Source organism: Lathyrus oleraceus, chromosome 1 (assembly GCF_024323335.1).
Source record: "Lathyrus oleraceus cultivar Zhongwan6 chromosome 1, CAAS_Psat_ZW6_1.0, whole genome shotgun sequence".
Classification (NCBI taxonomy): Eukaryota; Viridiplantae; Streptophyta; class Magnoliopsida; order Fabales; family Fabaceae; genus Lathyrus; species Lathyrus oleraceus.
In genome coordinates this window covers 453987119-454008495 of record NC_066579.1, presented here as the reverse complement: position 1 = coordinate 454008495, position 21377 = coordinate 453987119, and the positions used below count along the sequence as shown (strand labels likewise).

General features: G+C 35.2%; 1 protein-coding gene across 1 annotated transcript; it reads left to right on the top strand.

The window, feature by feature from the left end:
• The first annotated feature begins 702 nt into the window (after positions 1–702).
• Positions 703–13299, top strand: LOC127084041 (dynamin-related protein 3A). The gene is made up of 20 exons (XM_051024416.1): positions 703–1241; positions 4220–4502; positions 4589–4617; positions 4725–4826; positions 5038–5106; positions 5192–5251; positions 6080–6193; positions 6334–6382; positions 6541–6650; positions 7073–7165; positions 7328–7420; positions 7503–7640; positions 8794–8907; positions 9014–9106; positions 9236–9278; positions 9423–9568; positions 9657–9803; positions 12109–12161; positions 12259–12358; positions 12610–13299. The coding sequence occupies exons 1-20, from the start codon at positions 882–884 to the stop codon at positions 12880–12882; spliced, it is 2469 nt and encodes an 822-aa protein (XP_050880373.1). The 5' UTR covers positions 703–881; the 3' UTR covers positions 12883–13299.
• The last annotated feature ends 8078 nt before the right edge of the window (positions 13300–21377 follow it).

Below are 21377 nucleotides of genomic sequence, written 5' to 3'. Positions count from 1 at the left end.
GGATGCCATGAACTCAACTTGATACAGAAGGTGGTACGAAACAGTGTTGAAGAAAATGCAAGGAAATAACACTTTATTTATAGGAAAAGATCTGGGTTGTACACCAGTCTACCTAACCCTAATTCTCCCAAAAATTTATAAATAATATTATTTACTTATAAATTAAATTAATATATATATAAATTAATATATATATATATATATATATATATATATATATATATCTTGTAAATAAATATTTATATATATTAATTAAATGTGTATAATATTAATTGTTTATAAATTAAATTAATATATATATATATAAATTAATATATATATAAATTAATATATATATATATCTTGTAATAATTTTATTTATATATAAGTGTTAATATAAATTAATATAATTTATAAAAAAAATATATTTATCAAATATCTAATATTTAAAAAAAAAAAATTAAAAAAAAAAATTAATAAAACATTTAAAAAAAAAAAAAAAAAAAAAAAAGGGATTGGGCATAGGCGCCACCCCTAGTGGCGACTTGCCCTACCCATTAAGGGTAGGCGCCAACTAGGGTGGCGCCTATGTACACAATTAGGGCAAATTTTGCCCATTTGTGTAATTTTTTTGAAAAATGGGTTAATTTTGAAATTTTTTTTAAAATTCTGGATATTTAAAAAAAAAATTCACAGCATGAGTTAGAAACGTGTGATTACTGTCTTCATTTCAAAATCATCAAAATCAAAATTCTCCACACAACACAACGCAACACTCAAAAAAATAAAAATATCGAGGGAGTCACGCACAGTACACCGATTTCGAATCTCCACCTCTCTCCAATCAAACCGTTACATTTCAAAACCCTAACTAGGGTTCCATTTTCTCCACCGATCCAATCATGGTGGACGACACTGTCACATCTCCTCCTCCTCCATCATCCTCCGTTCCCGTTCCTCTCGGCTCCGGCGTGATCTCTTTGGTAAACCGACTTCAAGACATTTTCTCCCGCGTCGGAAGCCAATCCGCAATCAACCTACCTCAAGTTGCGGTTGTCGGAAGTCAGAGTAGCGGCAAGTCTAGCGTTCTTGAAGCTCTTGTTGGCCGTGACTTTCTTCCGCGTGGTAACGAAATCTGTACCCGACGACCTCTTGTTCTTCAGCTCGTTCGGAGTTCTGAACCGTCAGATGAATACGGCGAGTTCCTCCATTTGCCAGGGAAGAGGTTTTATGATTTCTCTGATATTCGTAGGGAAATTCAGGTAATACTTCGCATTTTGCACCATCTAGCTATAAATGGGAAAAGGTTTTATGATTTCTGTTACGTGGTTGCTTTTGCTCACTTAGCTATAAATGGAACTGTACAATCTTTAATGTTGCTTACTGTATTATTTATTTCCATTCTAGTTTAGGATTCTAATCAGCCCGTCTTTGGTGCATTTCACGGTTATTTTTAAAAACTTTAACAGATAAGTTAAAATAATAAGAGGCAAATTATTTGAAATTACAAAAGAGATAATCTACCTACATTTAAATTCCATAATTATATAGTTATGAAAACTTTGATGGAGTAGTTCAAGAAGTAGTAAAACCAAGTTATTGCACTCAAGTAGTTAATCTATAACAATATATAAAGAGAAAACTTGGTTTTGGTGTAGCCTATTTTTCTACCAATTTTACCTTTAGATAACTTCTAATAACTTCTATTGGAACTTACTATTATCTTTCACATAACTTACTACTATTAACTTCCTATATAACTTCCATTTAAAATTAACATCAAATAAAACAATATCGTATATATTTTCACGTGTGTTCATTAAAAAAAGCGTCCGTGCCCGTCTGGAGGCTAGTGAGTTCTTAAGGTCAAAGAATCCGAGTCCAATTTCTGGGTGAAAGTATTCTTGGTTAGACTTAACTTACCTTCTGGCCAAACTCTGTATTACCATGATCCCTTTTCCCCAAGAATTGGAGGGTTAACACTGTTTTTTTTAATGAAATAGCAAACACGGGGGAATACCTGAAATTTTTTCTTTAACACATGAAATCTTGTTTTAGAAAGAACATGTGACACATGAGGCAAATTTATGAACTTATTAACAATTTAGGTATTTTCTGCTTTCAGTGTCAATCTCATATTTTCCATATTGACTATTTTTTACGTTTTTAGCCCTTGATCCGTCCAGCAGTAGGAATAGGGAAGAAGCATGAGATGATTCAGTGAATGAGCAGACCTATATACTATCTATGAAGTGGAATATTTGAATTCTTAGCTATTTTTGCCTTCTTGAAGTAGTTTCTTACCTCAAATAATATTGCCTATCCGACGCGCCCCTCCTCAAATGCCACCCCATGACATCTACTCTGAAGTTTTCTTAGTTATCTTGATGGACGAGTAGGCAGTGGTCATTTAATTCATAACCTTGGAGAAGATTAATTCTTCAGATTATTTATTCAGTCAAAGTTACATGCATGTTAGGAAGGTAGTTGGTGATCATCTAGTTTAAAACCTTACCTACCCGCTTGTTTGATAAAGGTTTGTGATAGCAAGCTAATGATTAAGAAGGTCTACACACAGTAGGTTAGTATAGTCTAAAGATGTCAGCAGAGGATAACAACACCCCAAATAACCGAATGTTGTAGGAAAGAGAATAACTCAATCAACAGTTAGCAGTTAGTAATAATGGTGAAGCTATATAGGGAGTAGTTGCCAAAAAAGAGAATTATTCGATCAACATTTAGCAGTTAGTTATGCCGAAGCTACATAGAGTAGTGTGCAGGAGAGAAGAGGGCTGTTTTGAAGCCTTGATGAGTAAGGAAAGGTTACGGTTCTCAAATAGGCTAAGTGTCACCGTATTCTTTTAATCTTCTTCAACCCAATCATTGATGGACATTACACTGGCTCCACACAGAATAAAATCATCCGTCTATTTTGTTTTGTGCCAATCACTAGTCTTAGAATTTGGGCTTTAGGCTGAATTGAACTCCAAAACTTAGCTCAAAAGACGAGGATTATCCCTCTCTTTGGCTCAAGATTGAACACTTGAATCATAGAGGCCCATTATGGGATCTTAACTGGTATCAAACCTCCAGTACCGTAAGCATTACATAGTGGCCACAAGAATGGAGGCCATGTAAAGGAAATCGCCAAAGTTGAGATCACAAGGGGGAAGAGCAAGTGGGGGCAATGGTTGTTGATGGAATCACAAATTGAAACATAGAAGCAATGGTGCAAGAGATACTGCACTAATTGAAGGAGGACTTGAGAAACCCTTCACCATCAAATCACATCTCATCTCAAGTATCGACTTTTGAGCAGGCAACAACGTCATTCCTGTTTTCGCAAGGGATGATGCCCATGTGCGAGTGGGCAAGATGGATTGGCATTTTCAGTTGAAATGTGCTAAAAGGAGGCATGCTATCGGTCATTCTCCATGGTGTCCATGGAAGGATGGGATTTGTCTTATTTTCAATGGTGGATTCTTGAAATCCAAACCAGACTTGGGCGATATTGCCCAGTAGAACTACTGCAGCCATTGCGCAAATTCCAAGACTCTGCCAAGCCAGCCTTTACTGTTTTCTGCATATTAGGCTGATGGACACTAATGTTCATATTGTATCGTTAATTGGGCCTCTCTCCATCTGAGTGGAATGAAAAAACCTTGATGTCATTTTTATCATTCATTAAGGACGACCCCTGCCTTTCAACCATGATGGTAGTTTTCTCAATCTAGAGAAGAAAGCTACTTATTTTCCCCATTCATTTATTCATTCATTATATTTGAAGGTGCAATCCATTAGTGATCCTCAAAGGTCATGTCCATATATTTGAAGTTCATTATATGTATGCATGGCATTCAGTGGTCCAACGTAGAGTGAAACAAATTGGTATTTTAGAGACTCCATCCTCTGACATTAGTGAATTGTAGTACAATAAAAATAGTCAAATAAGCTTTGAGGTATACTGTTTTCTCATTTGTTACTGCAGCTTTCAATGTACCATCAACATTAAAACAATAGTCACAGGTAGTTACTGACTTGGTTGTAGATTCATAATCCGTTTGAAATCATTTTAATTTTTTGTATCTCAGAAGTAGTTGAGTTTCAGTTTCTCTCATTTGCATCTACATATCATGTGGTTATATTATACTCTTGATAACGATCTTCTGACTAGTTATGCTATGTACTTGTTTAATCCTTTATATCTCAATATTGACTCATCATTATCATCTTTTTACAGGCTGAAACTGATAGGGAAGCGGGAGAAAACAAGGGCGTGTCAGACAGGCAGATCCGTTTGAAGATTGTTTCACCAAATGTTTTGGACATGACACTTGTAGATCTCCCAGGTATTACAAAGGTTCCTGTTGGGGATCAGCCTTCTGATATTGAAGCCCGGATCAGAACAATGATCATGTCATATATCAAAGAGCCCTCCTGTCTTATTCTAGCTGTCACACCGGCAAATTCAGACTTGGCTAATTCAGATGCTCTTCAGATGGCAGGAGTGGCTGATCCCGAGGGTATGCTTTTGCTTCCATATTCTAAAAGCTTTCAATATTCTTTTGCATCTCTTTAATTTGTTTAAATGGTCATATATATGATGCAGGTAATAGAACGATTGGCGTAATCACAAAGGTTCAGTATACTCTTCTGACATTATAATATATGTGTATCTTTGTGGATTTTGTTATATGCTGTTGAGTCATTCTGACAGTGTTAGGCACATATTTTTTGCTATGAAGTTGGATATCATGGACAGAGGTACCGATGCTCGAAATCTGTTACAAGGAAAAGTTATTCCCCTCCGACTTGGCTATGTTGGTGTTGTAAATCGTAGTCAGGAGGTAATGATATTATCATACTGTGACAAAGGTGTTTGACTAATTTAACTATCACATATATTCTGTTAGATATTTAGCTAGATTTTTTTCTTTTCTGTATACATGCAATATGGAAGGACACTTTGCAAACAAAGATGTATATGCTAATTGCTTGAATAGCGTTCAGGTCAATGTGTTGTACTGAAATATGGTTTCTCTTGTTTGGTAAAATTAGGATATTCAAATGAACCGAAGTATAAAAGATGCTCTTGTTGCTGAAGAGAAATTTTTCCGCAGCCGTCCGGTAAGGAAATTCCTAAGCATAGTTGTATTCAAGCCTTTTACTTATTATATACTCTATACAGATTTTATCCATTTGTTCTTCATAGGTTTACAATGGTCTAGCAGATAGTTGTGGTATACCTCAACTAGCAAAGAAGTTAAACCAGGTAGGGCCTTTATGTCATTTAAAATAATCTTTAAATATATTTACTGTTTAAAATGCTGGAATTAATTAGGATTTTCAGCGTTCCTTTATCCATACAGAGCAAAGCACCCCTTACTCTTCTCATTTTCGCCTTATATATTTGACACACTAATATATTGGTTTTTCCTCAACATAAAAGCATTCAAAAGCTTCCTCCTTAGTAGAATGATTTAGGTATATTCTTAACTATATTCAATTCAAGGAAATAGATTAGTTGCTTCACTTCTAATGCTGATTGTTTATTTGCTTTGTAGTTTGAGATTAGCTAGCATACAGTGTCAGTGTAAAACTTTTTAAATGAGAGAACCAATAACAGCCTATCATTTGTATGACTTTTAAGTTATATCTGATGAAAGTTAAACCTTTTTAATGATCGAACGGTTATGATTAACAGACCATGTAAAAGATCTTTACACCTCAAGGGAAATATGAATTAAATCCTTAGTATTATTGCTTTCAATAATTTGTATCATCCTTTAAAGTTGGAGAGTAATGAGGTTTTTTATTTGGGTATCATGACATAATGAACTTTATCAGAGTATTTATTTGTGGCTTGATTTTGTTTGAGATTGAAAGAGTCTAAAGAGAATATGGCCAAGTTATAACTGGCTCAGACAAAATGCCATATCAACATGGGAGATGGGAAAACTGTAAAAATCTGTCTTGGAAAAACACAGAAAATGATCTAAATTCATGTAATTTTTAAAAAGAGTAAATCATTATGAATTCGGTTAAGTTTGTGGTTTCTAGACTGATGCATGCCATGTATTGCCTGTCCATCACTTTGCAGATTCTAGCACAACATATCAAAGCTGTGCTACCTGGGCTGAGAGCACATATAAGCACTAACCTAGTTACTGTTGCAAAAGAGCACGCGAGCTATGGAGAAATCACGGAGTCTAAGGCATGTGTTAATACTGGGATCTGTCTTGCATATGTCCCTATGACCTGTTAACCAATTATTAGTTAAATTTACTGGATAATCATTCTCCTTATTTAATTAAATATCATATCATATGTCCCTACTCTTTTTATCCTGAATAGGCTGGTCAGGGTGCTCTTCTCCTGAACATTCTTTCAAAATATTGTGAAGGTACCCATCCCTACAATCTGGTTTATTTTCTTATCTGCTTTTCCATTTGTGAACTCGTATGTTTTCGTTTCTTTTATATTTGTTAACTGGTATCCACATATTGTTACCTTTCCTAATTCAGTAACTGCTATCTCCATGTTTTTTCTTTCTGAAAATAGCATTCTCCTCCATGATTGAGGGAAAGAATGAGGAGATGTCTACATCCGAGTTATCTGGTGGGGCACGAATTCATTATATTTTTCAATCCATCTTTGTCAGGAGTTTAGAGGTATATATTGTTGTATTTATATATGATATAACAGTATTGTTATACTTTTACATATTCTTATATCATACATAGAGATAGAAAAGACAACTATAATTTACAGAGTATCCCATTTGTATCTGATTAGAAACAATCAACCAGCCTAGTTTTTTGTTATACTATGTGGATGTATAACCTACCAATTTTTATCTGTTTAATAAAAATCCAAACATTCCTTAATTGCATTTCAAGGATGGAAATGGGTGATTTCTTTTGTTATACTAAGTGGATGTCTGACCTGCCAACCTTTTTATATTGTGGAATTTTAGGCCATAGGCAAAAAGAGTAGTCAATGCCACACAGCCTAGGAGTTGTGTTGCTTCTGTTCTTTTTCTTTTGATCTAGCTACTTTGAGACATGTTGTGTAACTTGACACTATCTTGAAGGAGGTAGATCCATGTGAAGGCTTGACTGATGATGATATTCGAACTGCCATACAAAACGCAACTGGGCCAAGATCAGCATTGTTTGTACCAGAAGTGAGTTTCAGTACTCTTTTTTAAATAAAAATTTGAATTTTGAAAATTTTTCAGTTAACATTTTTAAATGCTTTTCTAAGCTTTGTAGATATAAATTCATATATCTTACCAAACATGTAAAGTTAAATCCTACTCTTGAGCATGCTTCTCTATTTGCAATAGGTACCATTTGAAGTCCTTGTGCGGAGGCAAATATCTCGTCTATTGGATCCAAGTCTTCAGTGTGCCAGATTTATATATGATGAATTAATAAAAGTAGGAGCACGGCTTTAATATTTGCCATTTCTACTGTCTCACCTCACCAACTATGCTCCTAACTAAATTTCCATATCTTCAGATGAGCCATCGCTGTATGGTGACTGAACTGCAGCGGTTCCCTTTCTTACGGAAGCGCATGGATGAAGTTATAGGAAACTTTTTACGGGAAGGCCTTGAACCATCAGAGAACATGATTGCTCACATCATGGAGATGGAGGTATGCTCTTAAATTGTGTAGGCATTAACGTATAATTGGTATAAACATAATTGGACTAAATTCACCCTTACAAAATCGACTTGTTAGTGAGAGGTGTCACTCTTTATGAACTTTTCTCATACCTTATCTCTATTTATCAGAGCTTATTGGGTGACCCAGTTGATAAGCTTTGATCCCATATTAGATTTTTATATTAGGCCTAACTCCAGTGTTATCAAATTGCGGCGCCATGCCCGCTATGGTGGATATACATGGCAGTTTTTGGCCTCGCCGCAATGGTAAATATCGGCCGATGTTGCAGGTTTTTCCGCCATAATTCGCTATAACGGCGCTGCAAAGCGGCCACTATGGCGGGGTTTTTGCTCTCCGCCATGGACTGCCATCCGCCATCGACAAGCGGCGTATAGGGTTGCAAAAGCAATTAGTGGCCGCCTTCATATATGGATTCTGCGTTTCGTTTGCATGTTTGATGGCGCTCCTGGAGGGCAATGTATTTTTATGGCGAAAAATTGAAAACCAGGCCTCCCTCTGTCACTGTAGCAGGTTACTAGCTGTCTTGTACTGTCCTTTTATGCTCTCTCGGTTATATAAAATAAGCATAAATTTTAGGGTTACCTATGAAATAACCTAATGGACTTTCTGTTTGAACCAATAATAGGCTGAGGTGAATCATGGGCCTCAAGTCTTTCTTAAACAAAACAGCATGTGAGGCAGGTGAACCGTAGTATATCTTAAGGCTTAATTCAGTTTTTTGACTGGGTCTTAAGTCTTAAAGATATATAAAAGTAAAAATAATGTACAATTACAAAAACAAAACATATAATATTTGAGAAGACGAGGGTTTTCTAAAATCTCGTATATGCATTTGCTGTTACTATTTTTTTAGAACACAAACAGGTTATATTTGGTTGGTTTAGCATGGCTTGGGTTGCTGTTGTGAAATTTATAGCATTATTGGCCAGTATTCTCTTTTGAAATAAAATGGAAAGCCTGTCAATTGATGGTACTTGTAAGCCAAGTTGAAACTTTTGACATGCCATGAGTCAGTCGGTCTTTTTCTTGGGGTTGATTGTGATGGTCAGTTTGTTAGATTGAATTTTCATTTCCATCTCCATACTTTTTTATTTGAAGTTTGGATAACTCAATTCTGCAGATGGACTACATAAATACTTCACACCCAAATTTTGTTGGTGGGAGTAAGGCATTAGAAATTGCAGTGCAACAGACCAAATCTTCTAGGGCTGCCTTATCAGTTTCTAGGCCAAAGGTATACCTGGGCTCTAATTCCAAATATGCCCTATGTTTTGAGATGTCAAAACCAATTAATGCTTGCATATCTTTTGTTTTTAAATTTTTATATTGATCTCAAATAGGATGCTCTGGAATCTGATAAGGGATCAGCCTCCGAAAGAAGTGTGAAGTCTCGGGCTATTCTTGCAAGACAAGCTAATGGAGTTGCCGATTCGGTTTGTAACTATATACTGTTTAATGAACTTAAAATTTTATTCAAATCTTTATTCGTGGGAATCAAAGTAAGGGCTACTAAACTGGCATGTTATTCTTACCTCTTTTATTATGGTATTAATAAAAAACAGGCCGTCCGTGCTGTATCAGAGGCCGAAAAAATTGCAGCTTCTGGTAATTTATTTCTTCTATTTAATGTTTCACTTCATTGCATTCGTTTTAGCATTTATTTGCTATTGATCTTGGTTTTTGCATCAGCAAATATAATTCTTGTTTTATTAATGTTTTCATATTTTTAAATGCTTGATATTTTTTCAGGAAACATCGGTGGATCAAGTTGGGGTATCTCATCCATTTTTGGTGGAGGTGGTGATAAGTCTGTGAAGGAGAGTGCTGCCAGTAAACAACATGCTGAACCATTTCATAGCATGGAACAATCATTTTCTATGATCCATTTAACAGAGGTTTATATCTTGTGACACATTTATAATCATATATAAATATCATTATGTTTCAAAGGTATATATTTTCATATACACATTGCTTTTGTAGCCACCTCCTATCTTGCGGCCTTCTGATAGTAATTCAGAGACTGAAACTGTTGAAATTACGGTAACAAAGTTGCTTTTGAAATCGTACTACGACATTGTCAGGAAAAACGTGGAGGATCTTATCCCCAAAGCAATTATGCACTTCTTGGTAATTAGTATTCTTTTAAATCTTACAGAATTACAAATGACTGCAACTATATATCTTAAATAGTTTGTATCATTACTGTAATTTCCATTGTTCTATTTTGGTATCTGATAGCTTACAGAAAAATATACTATTGTTTTCTGTATTTCTTGAGAAATTCTTGTATCTACACAAGCTGTGAAGACCAAACCAATCAATTACCGACAAGTTATCAATTTGAAATTCTTGTGTCTACACAAGTTGTGAAGACCAAACCAATCAATTACTGACAAGTTGTCAATTTAAATGTGAAATAATTATGTGGCACAAAAGTTCATAATTAAGGAGTATAGATGGTCGTATATCAAATACTTAAATGTTTTAATCTACACAAGATTTTCTCCATCTTTTCTTAACTTGATGCAATATTGTTAAATAGCGGTTATAGCAGCAATGTAGCTTAGCAGAGTGTCTCAATAAGTTTAAATTGTAGCTTAGCAGAGTGTCTCAATAAGTTTAAATCCAGTAGTGTTTGTGCTGATAATATGTAGGAGCTCTATTCATTTGTACAGTATAATATGACTGAGTAGTTGCAATTTCTATCGTCCTGCCTTAAATTCACATTGGATCAAACACTCACTTAAAGGTAAAAAATTCACCCAAATAAAAGAGATACTACATATTCATCTAAAACCTTAAGGTGATAGGTATATGGGTCCTCTTACTTATAAAGTGCTTAATCTCTACTTTTCTTAGTAACATGGGACTTAGAACTCACTTGTTTCTCAACAATCTCCCCCTCAAGTGTGAGTCTATCCATTATACTCAAGCGGAAACTCTTTCATCCACATGCTTGTATCGCTGTTGACAGACACCCTTATCTCGTCAGGACACTTCAATAGAACATGCCGCCTGATCACCATGCCAGAAAGACTTTCAACAGAAGGAGCCGGTTGCCTACTTGAACCATCGGCTCTGATACCACTGATGAATCATCATGAGGGAGAATCATTCATATTGAATCAAACACTCACCTAAAGGTCAAAGACTCACCTAAACAAGTGAGAGAGACACCACATATTCACCAAAAACCTTAAGGTGATAGGTGTATGGGTCCTCTTACTTATAAAGTGCTTAACCTCCACTTTTCTAAGCAACGTGGGACTTAGAACTCACTTGTTTCTTAACATAACTCACACTTGTTTTCCAACATACATGTACCCTATTGTTGACTGTTAGGATAGCAAAAGAGAAGGAAGTCATGGATTTCAAGTTTAATAGGGAACTCTTGTAGCAGACCCAATTGAACAGAAATAGCAAGGCTGAAAATAGTTTCATGTATCAAGAACAATATTATAAAACCCAGATTGGTTGAGACCTTTGGGCCAGGGTTCAATCGGTTGACCGAATCACTAATAAAAGAAGAACCGCTTGAACCAACTGAGTTTGATCCAGTTCTTGCAGACTTAGAACAAACCGCGGTTGAACCAACCGGTGTGCAGTTGAACCAACCGGCGTGCAGTTGAACCAACTGGTGGACTTGCTGGTTCCTTGTTCAACTGGTTTGAACCATCCAGTCTGGTTCTGATGACACTGATTGAGAGTGATTGAGAGTATAAATGCCCATAGTCCATGGCTCCTTTGACGAGGATCCACGTCTCCTCTCAAAAGGATAATGGGAAGAAGTATCCTCTCACACTCATGTACATTCCCCTATCATAGAAAAGTCAAAATAACCCTCTTCAAAAATCCTCATCTTCTAACTAACCCACCGTTTGACCCAGGCTATTTTCCCTTCCTTGCTTAAACTCGCGAAACAAAACAATTCATTTAAGTAAAAAGGAAATGTTGGAAAACAAGGTAAAAATGCTACATCTGAGAGAGAATTTTTTGTCTCAGTTTAGGGAGATCAGTGAAAATAAGATAACAGAATATGCCGGCGTATTATGTATCTACAAATAAGTAAGAGCTTTGTATTTAGATATCAGTATATGCCGACTTGGCATTTTATATATCTACATTTACATATCAGTATATGCTGACTTGGCATTTTATGTATCTCCATTTACTTAACAACTCTTCAACGGAACAGACAGGCTACCACCATTTCACTTTCTCCCATGCCCCCATGCCCTCATCGATAACGTTTTGGAATTGTTTTTCTTTTGTTTGTTTGTGGAGGGGTAGTGGGAGAGGTGTTTAGTGCTTTAACAAATTTCATGTTATTTTACCATATGCTTTGTGCTATTTAATTCTAAATGGTTGAAAATGCTTGAATTTTCATGCATTCCATAAATCCTTATGACCGTCTTTTACTGATTCATATCAGGTAAACAACACCAAGAGAGAGCTACACAATGTCTTCATTAAAAAGCTATACAGGTAAAATATAATGGTGGTTATGGCTTGTTAATTCATTCTGATGTAGTTTCTTCAATGTTTCTTGCTGATTGTACTTTTTATGTTACACTCAAACCAGAGATAACCTGTTTGAAGAGATGTTGCAAGAACCTGATGAGGTAGCCTTGAAAAGAAAGCGTTGTAGAGAACTTCTCCGAGCTTATCAACAAGCATTTAAGGTGGATAATCATAATACTTTAGCTAATTATTTTGTGGTGTCTGGTTATCCCGTATTTTAAAATTGTTTGCTCTGACATTGTGCAAATGTTTGCTCTTTGGTTCTCACGATCTCCCTGTTCTTTTAACTATGCATTTAATATGTATGCATTATATTTGGTTTTCATTCGGTGCGCTCAACTTAACCTAAACAAACTGGTAGTGGAAACAAAGTATAGCTCTACTCTCTGATGACTGTATTTCATTCTCGTAGGACTTGGAGGAGCTGCCCATGGAAGCTGAAACACTTGAAAGAGGATACAGTTTACCTGAAACAACTGGTCTGCCCAAAATTCATGGACTACCAACGTCATCGATGTATTCATCAAGTAATATTGGAGATTATTATGGAGCTTCTCCTAAGCACCCTAAATCAAAAAGGTCTTCTCATTCTGGGGAACTTCAATCTCCATTTTATGCTAATGCAGATTCCAATGGAAATGGGAAACAATCCGCCTCAGGTTTTTATCCCACGCTTGATACATAGGCTATAGCTAAACAAACTCGCTGGTCCAAGTAGTTTAATTCGAGGTGTTATTCATTTGATTGCTTTGCAACATTTGGGGTTTGGAGTTTTGCCTTCCAGAGCTGGAATGTGTGAACCTAATATTTTCTAACTAAGACGGTCTTCAATGTCAAGGCTTGGTTAACACAACCTTATGTTCTCATATAAACTTTGGCATTATGTAAAAGCTCCAGAAAGAATAATAGGAGAGGTGATCTTTCACATTTTTGAGAATCGGCTTTCTGTATATGATAACCTTTTTTCTTTCGTTAGTTAGGTATTATTGTCTAGCAATTATGCAGCTTTGCTGTTTGTTTGCAGTAAAACCAGGATGTTATTTGCTATATAGGGGTTTTCCCGTTGATTGTTATTGCAATATATAGAAGTTATTCATTAATATATTGATTTGATCTTTGCAACGATTGAAGTTGAATTGTTTTCATTTATCTTACAAGCAGGGCTCTGTAGAAAAAGAGCAGATTTAAATTCATGCAGATTCATGAGCCAAAACATTTTTATGGAACACTAAGAATAATTTTTGAAACAAACTGGTCCCCAATATCTTTGAAATTCCTTAGCCGAAGGTTGATTTCATTTCAAAATTTATTCAGGCGCTCAGTAATTAGTAGCACTTTTCTCAGCACAGTTAATAATACAAGTATTCTTTAAAATAAGTATTCTAGCTAGTTGTAGTGTAATTTTTGTGTACTAAAGTAATGAGGTTTAAACTTGTCACCCCACACTTAACTCTGACATCCTCGTATTCTATGAATAGACAATATTAATCTTGCAACATTTTTCAAATTTTTTCAAAAGTAAGGAGTAATGTTTGAGATGCACTAGTATTTTGGTTCATTCAACACGGACTATTTGAGTTCTCAGTTGTTATATTTTCACTATACGGGTTTAAAGGACCTTCTGATATTCACTAAATCTAGTATTTTCTTAGCTGTAGTGGACTTGCAACTTATTTTCTTAGTGATAATTTAATTTAACTTAAAATTAGAAATTTGAGGATGTTGTAAATTAGAGATTTGAGGATGTTGTAAATGAATATGATTGCATTTGAGATCAAATTTACAATTTGTAAGGATGAGATTGATTTGTGAAATAACACTCATAAAATAAATCTACAAGTTTTCGGTAGCACCGACACTTTTGGGAGAAATTTTTTGGTAGCACCGATACTGTGTGTTCGTATCCAAAATTAATTATATATTTAATTAATTAATTAATTAAAATTATTATTAATGTCGATATGCTAATGTCTTTGTTTTTTTAACCGGATTTCATAGACCTCATTTACTGATTTTGAACCGTATGTAATTATGAAAAGAACTCCACTTAAAAAGTGAGGTATATATGAAGTGCACTTTATTGGATCCTGAAGTTCTGGAATGACGTGTACTTATGAGTAAAAGCTTCATAAACTTGAAGAGAAAGAAATAATATAAGTGTTGGTTACTTGCCTCAATTTGAGCTTCAAAATCTCTTTTTTAGATTCAACATTCAAAACATCAAAATGTTTTTTTAATGGTAATTTTTTTTGTAATTGTCCGTTAGTATATATTTACGCCTTCCACTCTAAACGTCAAAATGTTCTAATATGATATGATGCACTTTATATTTATGAAGGAGACGATGAGATTTGCATGCCTTTTAAGATAAATATAATTGTTGGGCACATAATTTAATGCAATAAAATAAGTTTATGACATTTCTTTATTCTTTAGTGTAACATTCTCAACATTAGAATGTTCTGAGAAGATTTTTTTCACGACCTTGCGTGTTTAACGTTGAGATGCTTACTTCTCAATGTTTTTTCAACCATTTTGAACAAAACTTTTGTGATTTGGACACATTTATTTGATGATATGTGTCATGAATTTTTCTTGATTCACACAAGAATGTTCAAGTGTGTGACACATTCCTTTTGATGCTTTGACAAGAAATTTTTTGTTATGTCAATTTATCTCATAATTTGACATGTTTAACACATAATATACATTATGATGAAACCCATGTTTATAGAAATCACAACGCTTTAATATTATAGACTTATATTATAGAGTTAAGAAGACTTTTTCAGAATGTTCTCATTATGAGAATACTCATCCTCAAAATTATCAGAACATTTTCATCGTCATAATATTCTCATTGACTAAAAAATTTCATTATTCTTATCAATGGTGCATTCTTATTTATATTTTAAAATATTGATAAGTGTGCAATTTATATAAATAAAATTATTGATTTCATACTTATTTACGAAGTAATACATAAAATTTCTAATTTATGCATATAATAAGTATTGTTCTACATTTAATGATTGATCTTAATTTCTCGTGAACATGTTAGGAATGATGAATAGAAAGTAAAAGAAAAGGATAAAAAGACACACAAAATTAAACAAGGGAATCAAATGTGAAGTTGCAAAAGAGGTCAAAAGCCAGACTAAATATGTTGGACGAATTATGACTCGATCATCCAAATTCAATCAACACAAGTGAAAAAGAGCGAGGGGTATGTGAAGTGAATTCAACAAAGAACTGAGTGACGAATTATGACTCGATCATCCAAATTCAGTCATTATAGTTTGTAACACAAGTGAAAAAGAGCAAGTGGTATGTGAAGTGAATTCAACAAAGAATTGAGTGATCATCCCTGTCTATACTCCATTTGTATTGTTACCGTCACCATGTGTAGCTAAGTTCTTTTTTTGTTGGTTTTAAAGTTGTATGCTATTATAACATATATGTATTACTTTTGATCACCATATTATACCGGTTATGATTATTTGTGTTTAGTGTCTGTTATATCTTAATCATTTATGTTGAATCTTAATCATTTATGTTGACCTCAATGTGATATTGAAAAAGTGCACTTAGAGTTAGACCAATGATATGCAAGTATGACTAATATGAATTAATCATTTATAACCTGATTTCTGAATTTAAATCGTTGCTGACAGTCACTCTTTAAATTTATACTTAGAATACTCTTCTATTAAATGTTATACTCTAAAAATATATTTAGGTTTGATATTTACACATAGGATCAAATCATAATGCTTTCTATTGTTTATTAGACTAAGAAACGTCTAGTAAATAATATGAATTATATCACGACCTCATTCCATATATGAATCATGTTGTTGAGCTGTAAGTGATAATATGAATTGATGACTAAAATTTATTTGACTCATCATTTATGTGTGTGTGGTTATATTAGATGCAACCTAGTCCTAACATCTATATATCACTAATTTAGCTTCATATTTACTTTTTTCTTAGTTAAAAAATAAAATAATTGAAATTCTGGTATCAGATATGAGATGTCGAAGGTAATGTCATGACACTAATATCTGAACAATACAAACAGGATAAAAGATAAAAAACAGTAATGCAAGAGACACAAACAATTGTTAACCCAGTTCGGTGCAAACTCACCTACGTCTGGAGGCTACCAAGCCACGAAGGAAATCCACTAAATAGAATCAGTTCAAAGACTCTCAGTAAACAACTTCAAGTTACAGTCTTCTCACCTAATCTCTACCCGTGTGACTTCTACCTAAGAACTCTTAGGTAAGAGACCCTATTCACTCCCCCTTAATCACAACAGTGATATAAAACAAGAATTACAATGAAAAGAAGACACTCTTCAAAGACACACACTTGATCTTACTTAACAACTTCAATCAAATAGACACACACTCATGCTTAAAAGCTTAGAGTGACAAATTACAACTCAAAAGTCAGACCAATTCAATCATCTATGGATGAATTGAATGACTTACAATTCACACGACCACACAAGACTAAAACCCTTATTCTCTCTCAATATTTTGTTCGTTATTTCTTGTGTATCAAATCAGGTTTTCCATGTCCTTTTTATAGAAGCATTTGGCTGGGCTTAGACATCATAAAACCCTAAAACTATTTTCCATTCAAATCTTCTCATGACAGTTGATTAGATCTCTTTGCAAAATAAGTTAATTTCATTGTAATTACTGATTAATAGCGTGTTCAATCATCTCATCAATCAAACATAGATTTGCATTAAAAACGCAATCACATAATACATAACATTCAGACTGAATGTTCTGTATACAGATATCGTGACGTCAGGTCTGACATCTCAGTAAAATCCTGCATAATTAGATTTTAAACATCCTGCAGGTACATGATATCTTATGTCAAGACAACACATGTGACACCTTGTGAACACTCTAGGTTTTACCAAAATTGCTGCCAACACAAGAACCAACAAACTCCCCCTTTGGCAAATTTTGGCTAAAACATATATCAGTCCATTTGTTCACAAGAGAAAAAACATATCAGCAGTTAAGCAGCAGCAGAAGCAATAACCACATAATTACTAGCTATAATAGCAACTAGTAATAAACACACATTAAACACATAAGTGCTTCTTCTCCCCCTAAGTCTGTACAACACAGACATCTCCTTCGACAACAACTACACCTGTAACATTCAGAACCTCCCTTTGACATCTCCTTCAACATCAGCTGTACAACAGAAAATAATATTCTGTTCAACATCAGCTGTCACCTGTTTAGCCTAGCTACTTCAGCACATATTAACTGCAGCTCTCCACATCTCCACACATTAACTGCAGCTTTCCACATATTAACTTCTCCCCCTTTTTAGTCAAAATAGACCAAAGTGACCAATTAGACAAAATAAATGTCAATCAGTCCAGCAGAGAATGTCACAAAGGATGTTATAACATATAAAATGTTAAAACAAAATGTCAGGTGGTACAGAACCATAATTATACACAGCTACACGAGCTGAGATAAACAGAAATCCAGAGAACTCACAAAGAGCCCAAAAATTACATCATGACATCAAACAAGACTGGCAAAAAAAACTACAAACATTAAACAGCAAGCATCAAAGCATCCAAGCATTCAAGCATCCAGAACACACATCATTCTAACAGGGGGACCATCATCACCACAACTCAGTCTGAGGAGCTAGCATCTTCTTCACCTTCAGATCTAGAACTGCCACTAGATTTGTCTTGAGAATCAGACCTCTCACTTGAGGTGTGGGCATCTGTTTCCTTGGCTTCACCAACATTATCCATATCTCCCTGCTCCAAGCTACTAATTAGAACCTCCAAAAGCCTCTTTCCTAGCCTTAGCCACCCTAATCCCAGTCTCCAATTCCTTACAGGTTTCTTTCAATTCAGCAATCAGGCCACCTTGAGAGGCTGGCTTCTTCATTGCAGATGTCATGACAATGTCATTGACATGACTGCCTTCAAATAACTTGTAATGAATTGACAATGAAGGCTTTCTTCTACTGGGGATATCACTTGTGCTTAAAATACCAGGTTGCTGGCTTAGAATTATCCCACAAATAATTGAGGGAAATGCAATTGGCAGCTTCACTGCATTTGTGGAAGCATGTGTAACAATTTATTCAAACATGAACCTTCCATAATCAAAGTTGAGCTTGGTTCCAATAACATATATTATCCTTCCAAGAACATTAGAGATTGTTGAGATGTGATTTGTTGGTACCCAGTTGGCTGACCCTATCTTATGCAAGATAGCATATTTTACAGTTAATTTGCCAGCAGAGAGATGTTTTTTGCTTGGCCATTCCTTGACTTGTCCAGCAGTGAGTGTCCTACAAAATTCATTGTCTGTAGCCTCTAATTCAACAACTCCTTATGTTCCTCTTCCTAGGAACTTATTGATCACATGAGGGGATAGCCTTACACACCTTCCTCTAACAAATAGTTTGCAAAACTCTTTGCTGTTCTTGTCAGCAATATCCTCCGGGATGTTCACCACAAACTCCTTCACAAGACCTTCAAAACACTAGGGTAATGCACTAACTGTTTTCATTAAACCAACAGACTTGATCAACTCCATAACCTCCTTCACTTCCATATCATCCTTTCCTAGTTCCCTTTCCATAACAACTCTCCTCTGTATCACAAATTTCCACTTGGCTGCACCATCTTCCAGATGGAAGGAAATGTTATCCAAATGCACAACAACAACCTTGGCAGGAGATTTTCTAACAGTTTGCTTTTTGGCAGGAGAGATGTCTGGGACATCGTCTTCAACATCATCCTCTGAATCAGAACTTTCTCTGACCTTTCTCTTCTTGACCTCTACTTTACTCCATGATTTTGAAGGACCTACAGCAGTAGCCTTCTTACTAGTTCTGGCTGTCATCATCTCAGCCACAGACCTCCCCTTCCCGGTCTTCATTCTCTTTGCAACACTTGGCTTCTAGTGATGAAGCAAGGTGTCATCTTCCTCATATGAGCTTTCTTCTTCCAAATCAATCACCTTCTCAGCAGAGTCATGAAGGTGAGAAAAACAAGAAAGGGGGGTTTGAATTGTTTGAAAAATAAGCGCTTTTGCAAAATGAAATCACACAATGATTTTATACTGGTTCGCTTATAACACAAAGCTACTCCAGTCCACCCGGCCAAGGTGATTTCGCCTTCAACAAGGACTTAATCCACTAATCTTGAAAGATTACAAACAACCCCTAAGAGAGAAGAAAATCTCTTAGTTCTCTCAAGTCTACAGACTACAAAGAGTCACTTGAGGAAATCAAATAAAAATTAGATACAAGATGTGTAATCTAGAGTGCTTCTAAGAAAGCAAATATTACAAACTTAAGAACAAATTTTTCACTTGATAAGCAAAAGCTTAGTGAAAATCTTTGAAGAACAAAGATGTTTTTCTTGAGCGTGATATGATTTCAGTATAGTTTTGGCTAGTGATTTCTTGTTTTTTGAATGTTGATTTCTTCTCTATTTATAGGAGTTGAAGTAGAGTTGAAGTAGCGTTGAATCTGTTGGATATTGAGATGTAATTACGCCATTCCATTAATAGCTTCTGCAGTAGACTTTTTCATCTTAGAAGTGACTACTTACCACAAGTAGTATCTTCTCTCTTGGAAGTGGAGATTAACGTCTCTTTCTAATTGAGGAAATCCATTTGCAGAACTTTAACTTGGCTTAAACGTTACTTCATCATGATTAACAATTCTGATTAGAGTCTTTGTGTATCTGGAGAATCTGGCTTTTGATGTTATTTCTTGAAAGTTCAGATGGCGCTGATAACTTCCAGAGTTTACAGAGGGCATTAGTTCAGAGTCAGAGCTTCTAGACTTTACTTCATGTTCAGATGCTTCTGATACTTTGCAGTTTTGTCCAGAGTCAGAGCTTCTTGAAACGAGATTCCTCTTTAGATGCTTCTGATACTTGAGATTTTGCATCTGATCTTGTTTTGCATCTGATGACATCATCAGATTTGTTTCTTCTTTCTTTAGAACCCTGCACACTTAGAAACTTTTCGTTAGGGTGCCATTTTTGGTTTCATCCTTTGTTATCATCAAAATCATGGAGTCTGTTGTAGAACACTTTTTGTTCTTACAATCTCCCCCTTTTTGATGATGACAAAACAAATAAAATTATCAGATGAAACATGAAAAAATATTAGATCAGATAGACAAAAGCTCCCCCTGAGTTAGTACTAGGGAGTTCAGAAGTTCTTACCAGAGCTTTCCAAGCAATAAGATTTCTGAAAACTTTCTGCAATTTCTTAATTTTAATGTTAGAGTTATTTAATCAGAGCTATTATTTAATCAGAGCTATTTATATCAGAACTATTTCTATAATTGTTGCAGAATGCTTAAGGTTTTAGACATAATTTTCATCAGAGCTATTTAATAATTTCTCCCCCTTTTTGGCATAATCAAAAAGGCATAAAAAAAATAAAAAGAATAATAAAGAGAAAAACACTTCATTAAAAAGGCACAAAGGCAAACAGCAGTCAAAACATCATATTCAACAGAATATCAGAGCTAAAAAAGAAAAACAGAAGCAAAAACACTTAGGCAAACAAACAAAAATAAATCCTAAGTGCCTAAGGGTTTGGAGGTTGAGGAAGTCTCTGAAGCAACATGGCAAACATGTTCTGGATGTTTTCATTCAGAGCATCTTGCTTGTCCATCCTGGCACGAAGCTCATTCTGATCTTTCTTTATCTCTTGCTGATCTTGCTTGATCTCCTTCAGAGTGTTAAGAATCAGAGGGATCGCAGAGGAAGACTCCCCCTGAATCAGAGCCTGCTGAGCTTCAGCTTCAGCAGCAGCTTGGGCTTCTGCATCTGCCTTAGCCTTGGCTTTAGCTTCCTGAATCCTTAGAAGTTCTGCTTCCTTTGCAATTCTTTCTTCTTCTAACCTCTTTGCTTCTTCTTCAGCTTCCCTAGCCAATCTTTCTTCCTCTAACCTTCTGGCCTCAGCTTCTCTAGCCAGTCTCTCTTGGAGTCTTTCCTCAGAGTCTCTGATGTAGCCATTTCTGACTTGTTCAGAGATACTCTTCAGCCTATAAGACTCAGAGGTCATCCAACTAATGACTCTGTTCCAGTGTGTCCTAACAGATTTAGGATCATCACTAACTTCAGAGTTTTTAGCCAGAGAC

What these genes read in the sequence shown, in the direction of transcription:
- LOC127084041 (XM_051024416.1), top strand. Translation starts at nt 882, where the DNA reads ATGGTGGACGACACTGTCACATCTCCTCCTCCTCCATCATCCTCCGTT. An exon ending in ATATTCGTAGGGAAATTCAG is followed by an intron (nt 1,242 to 4,219) that starts GTAATACTTCGC and finishes ATCTTTTTACAG; the next exon opens with GCTGAAACTGATAGGGAAGC. An exon ending in AATTTTTCCGCAGCCGTCCG is followed by an intron (nt 5,107 to 5,191) that starts GTAAGGAAATTC and finishes TGTTCTTCATAG; the next exon opens with GTTTACAATGGTCTAGCAGA.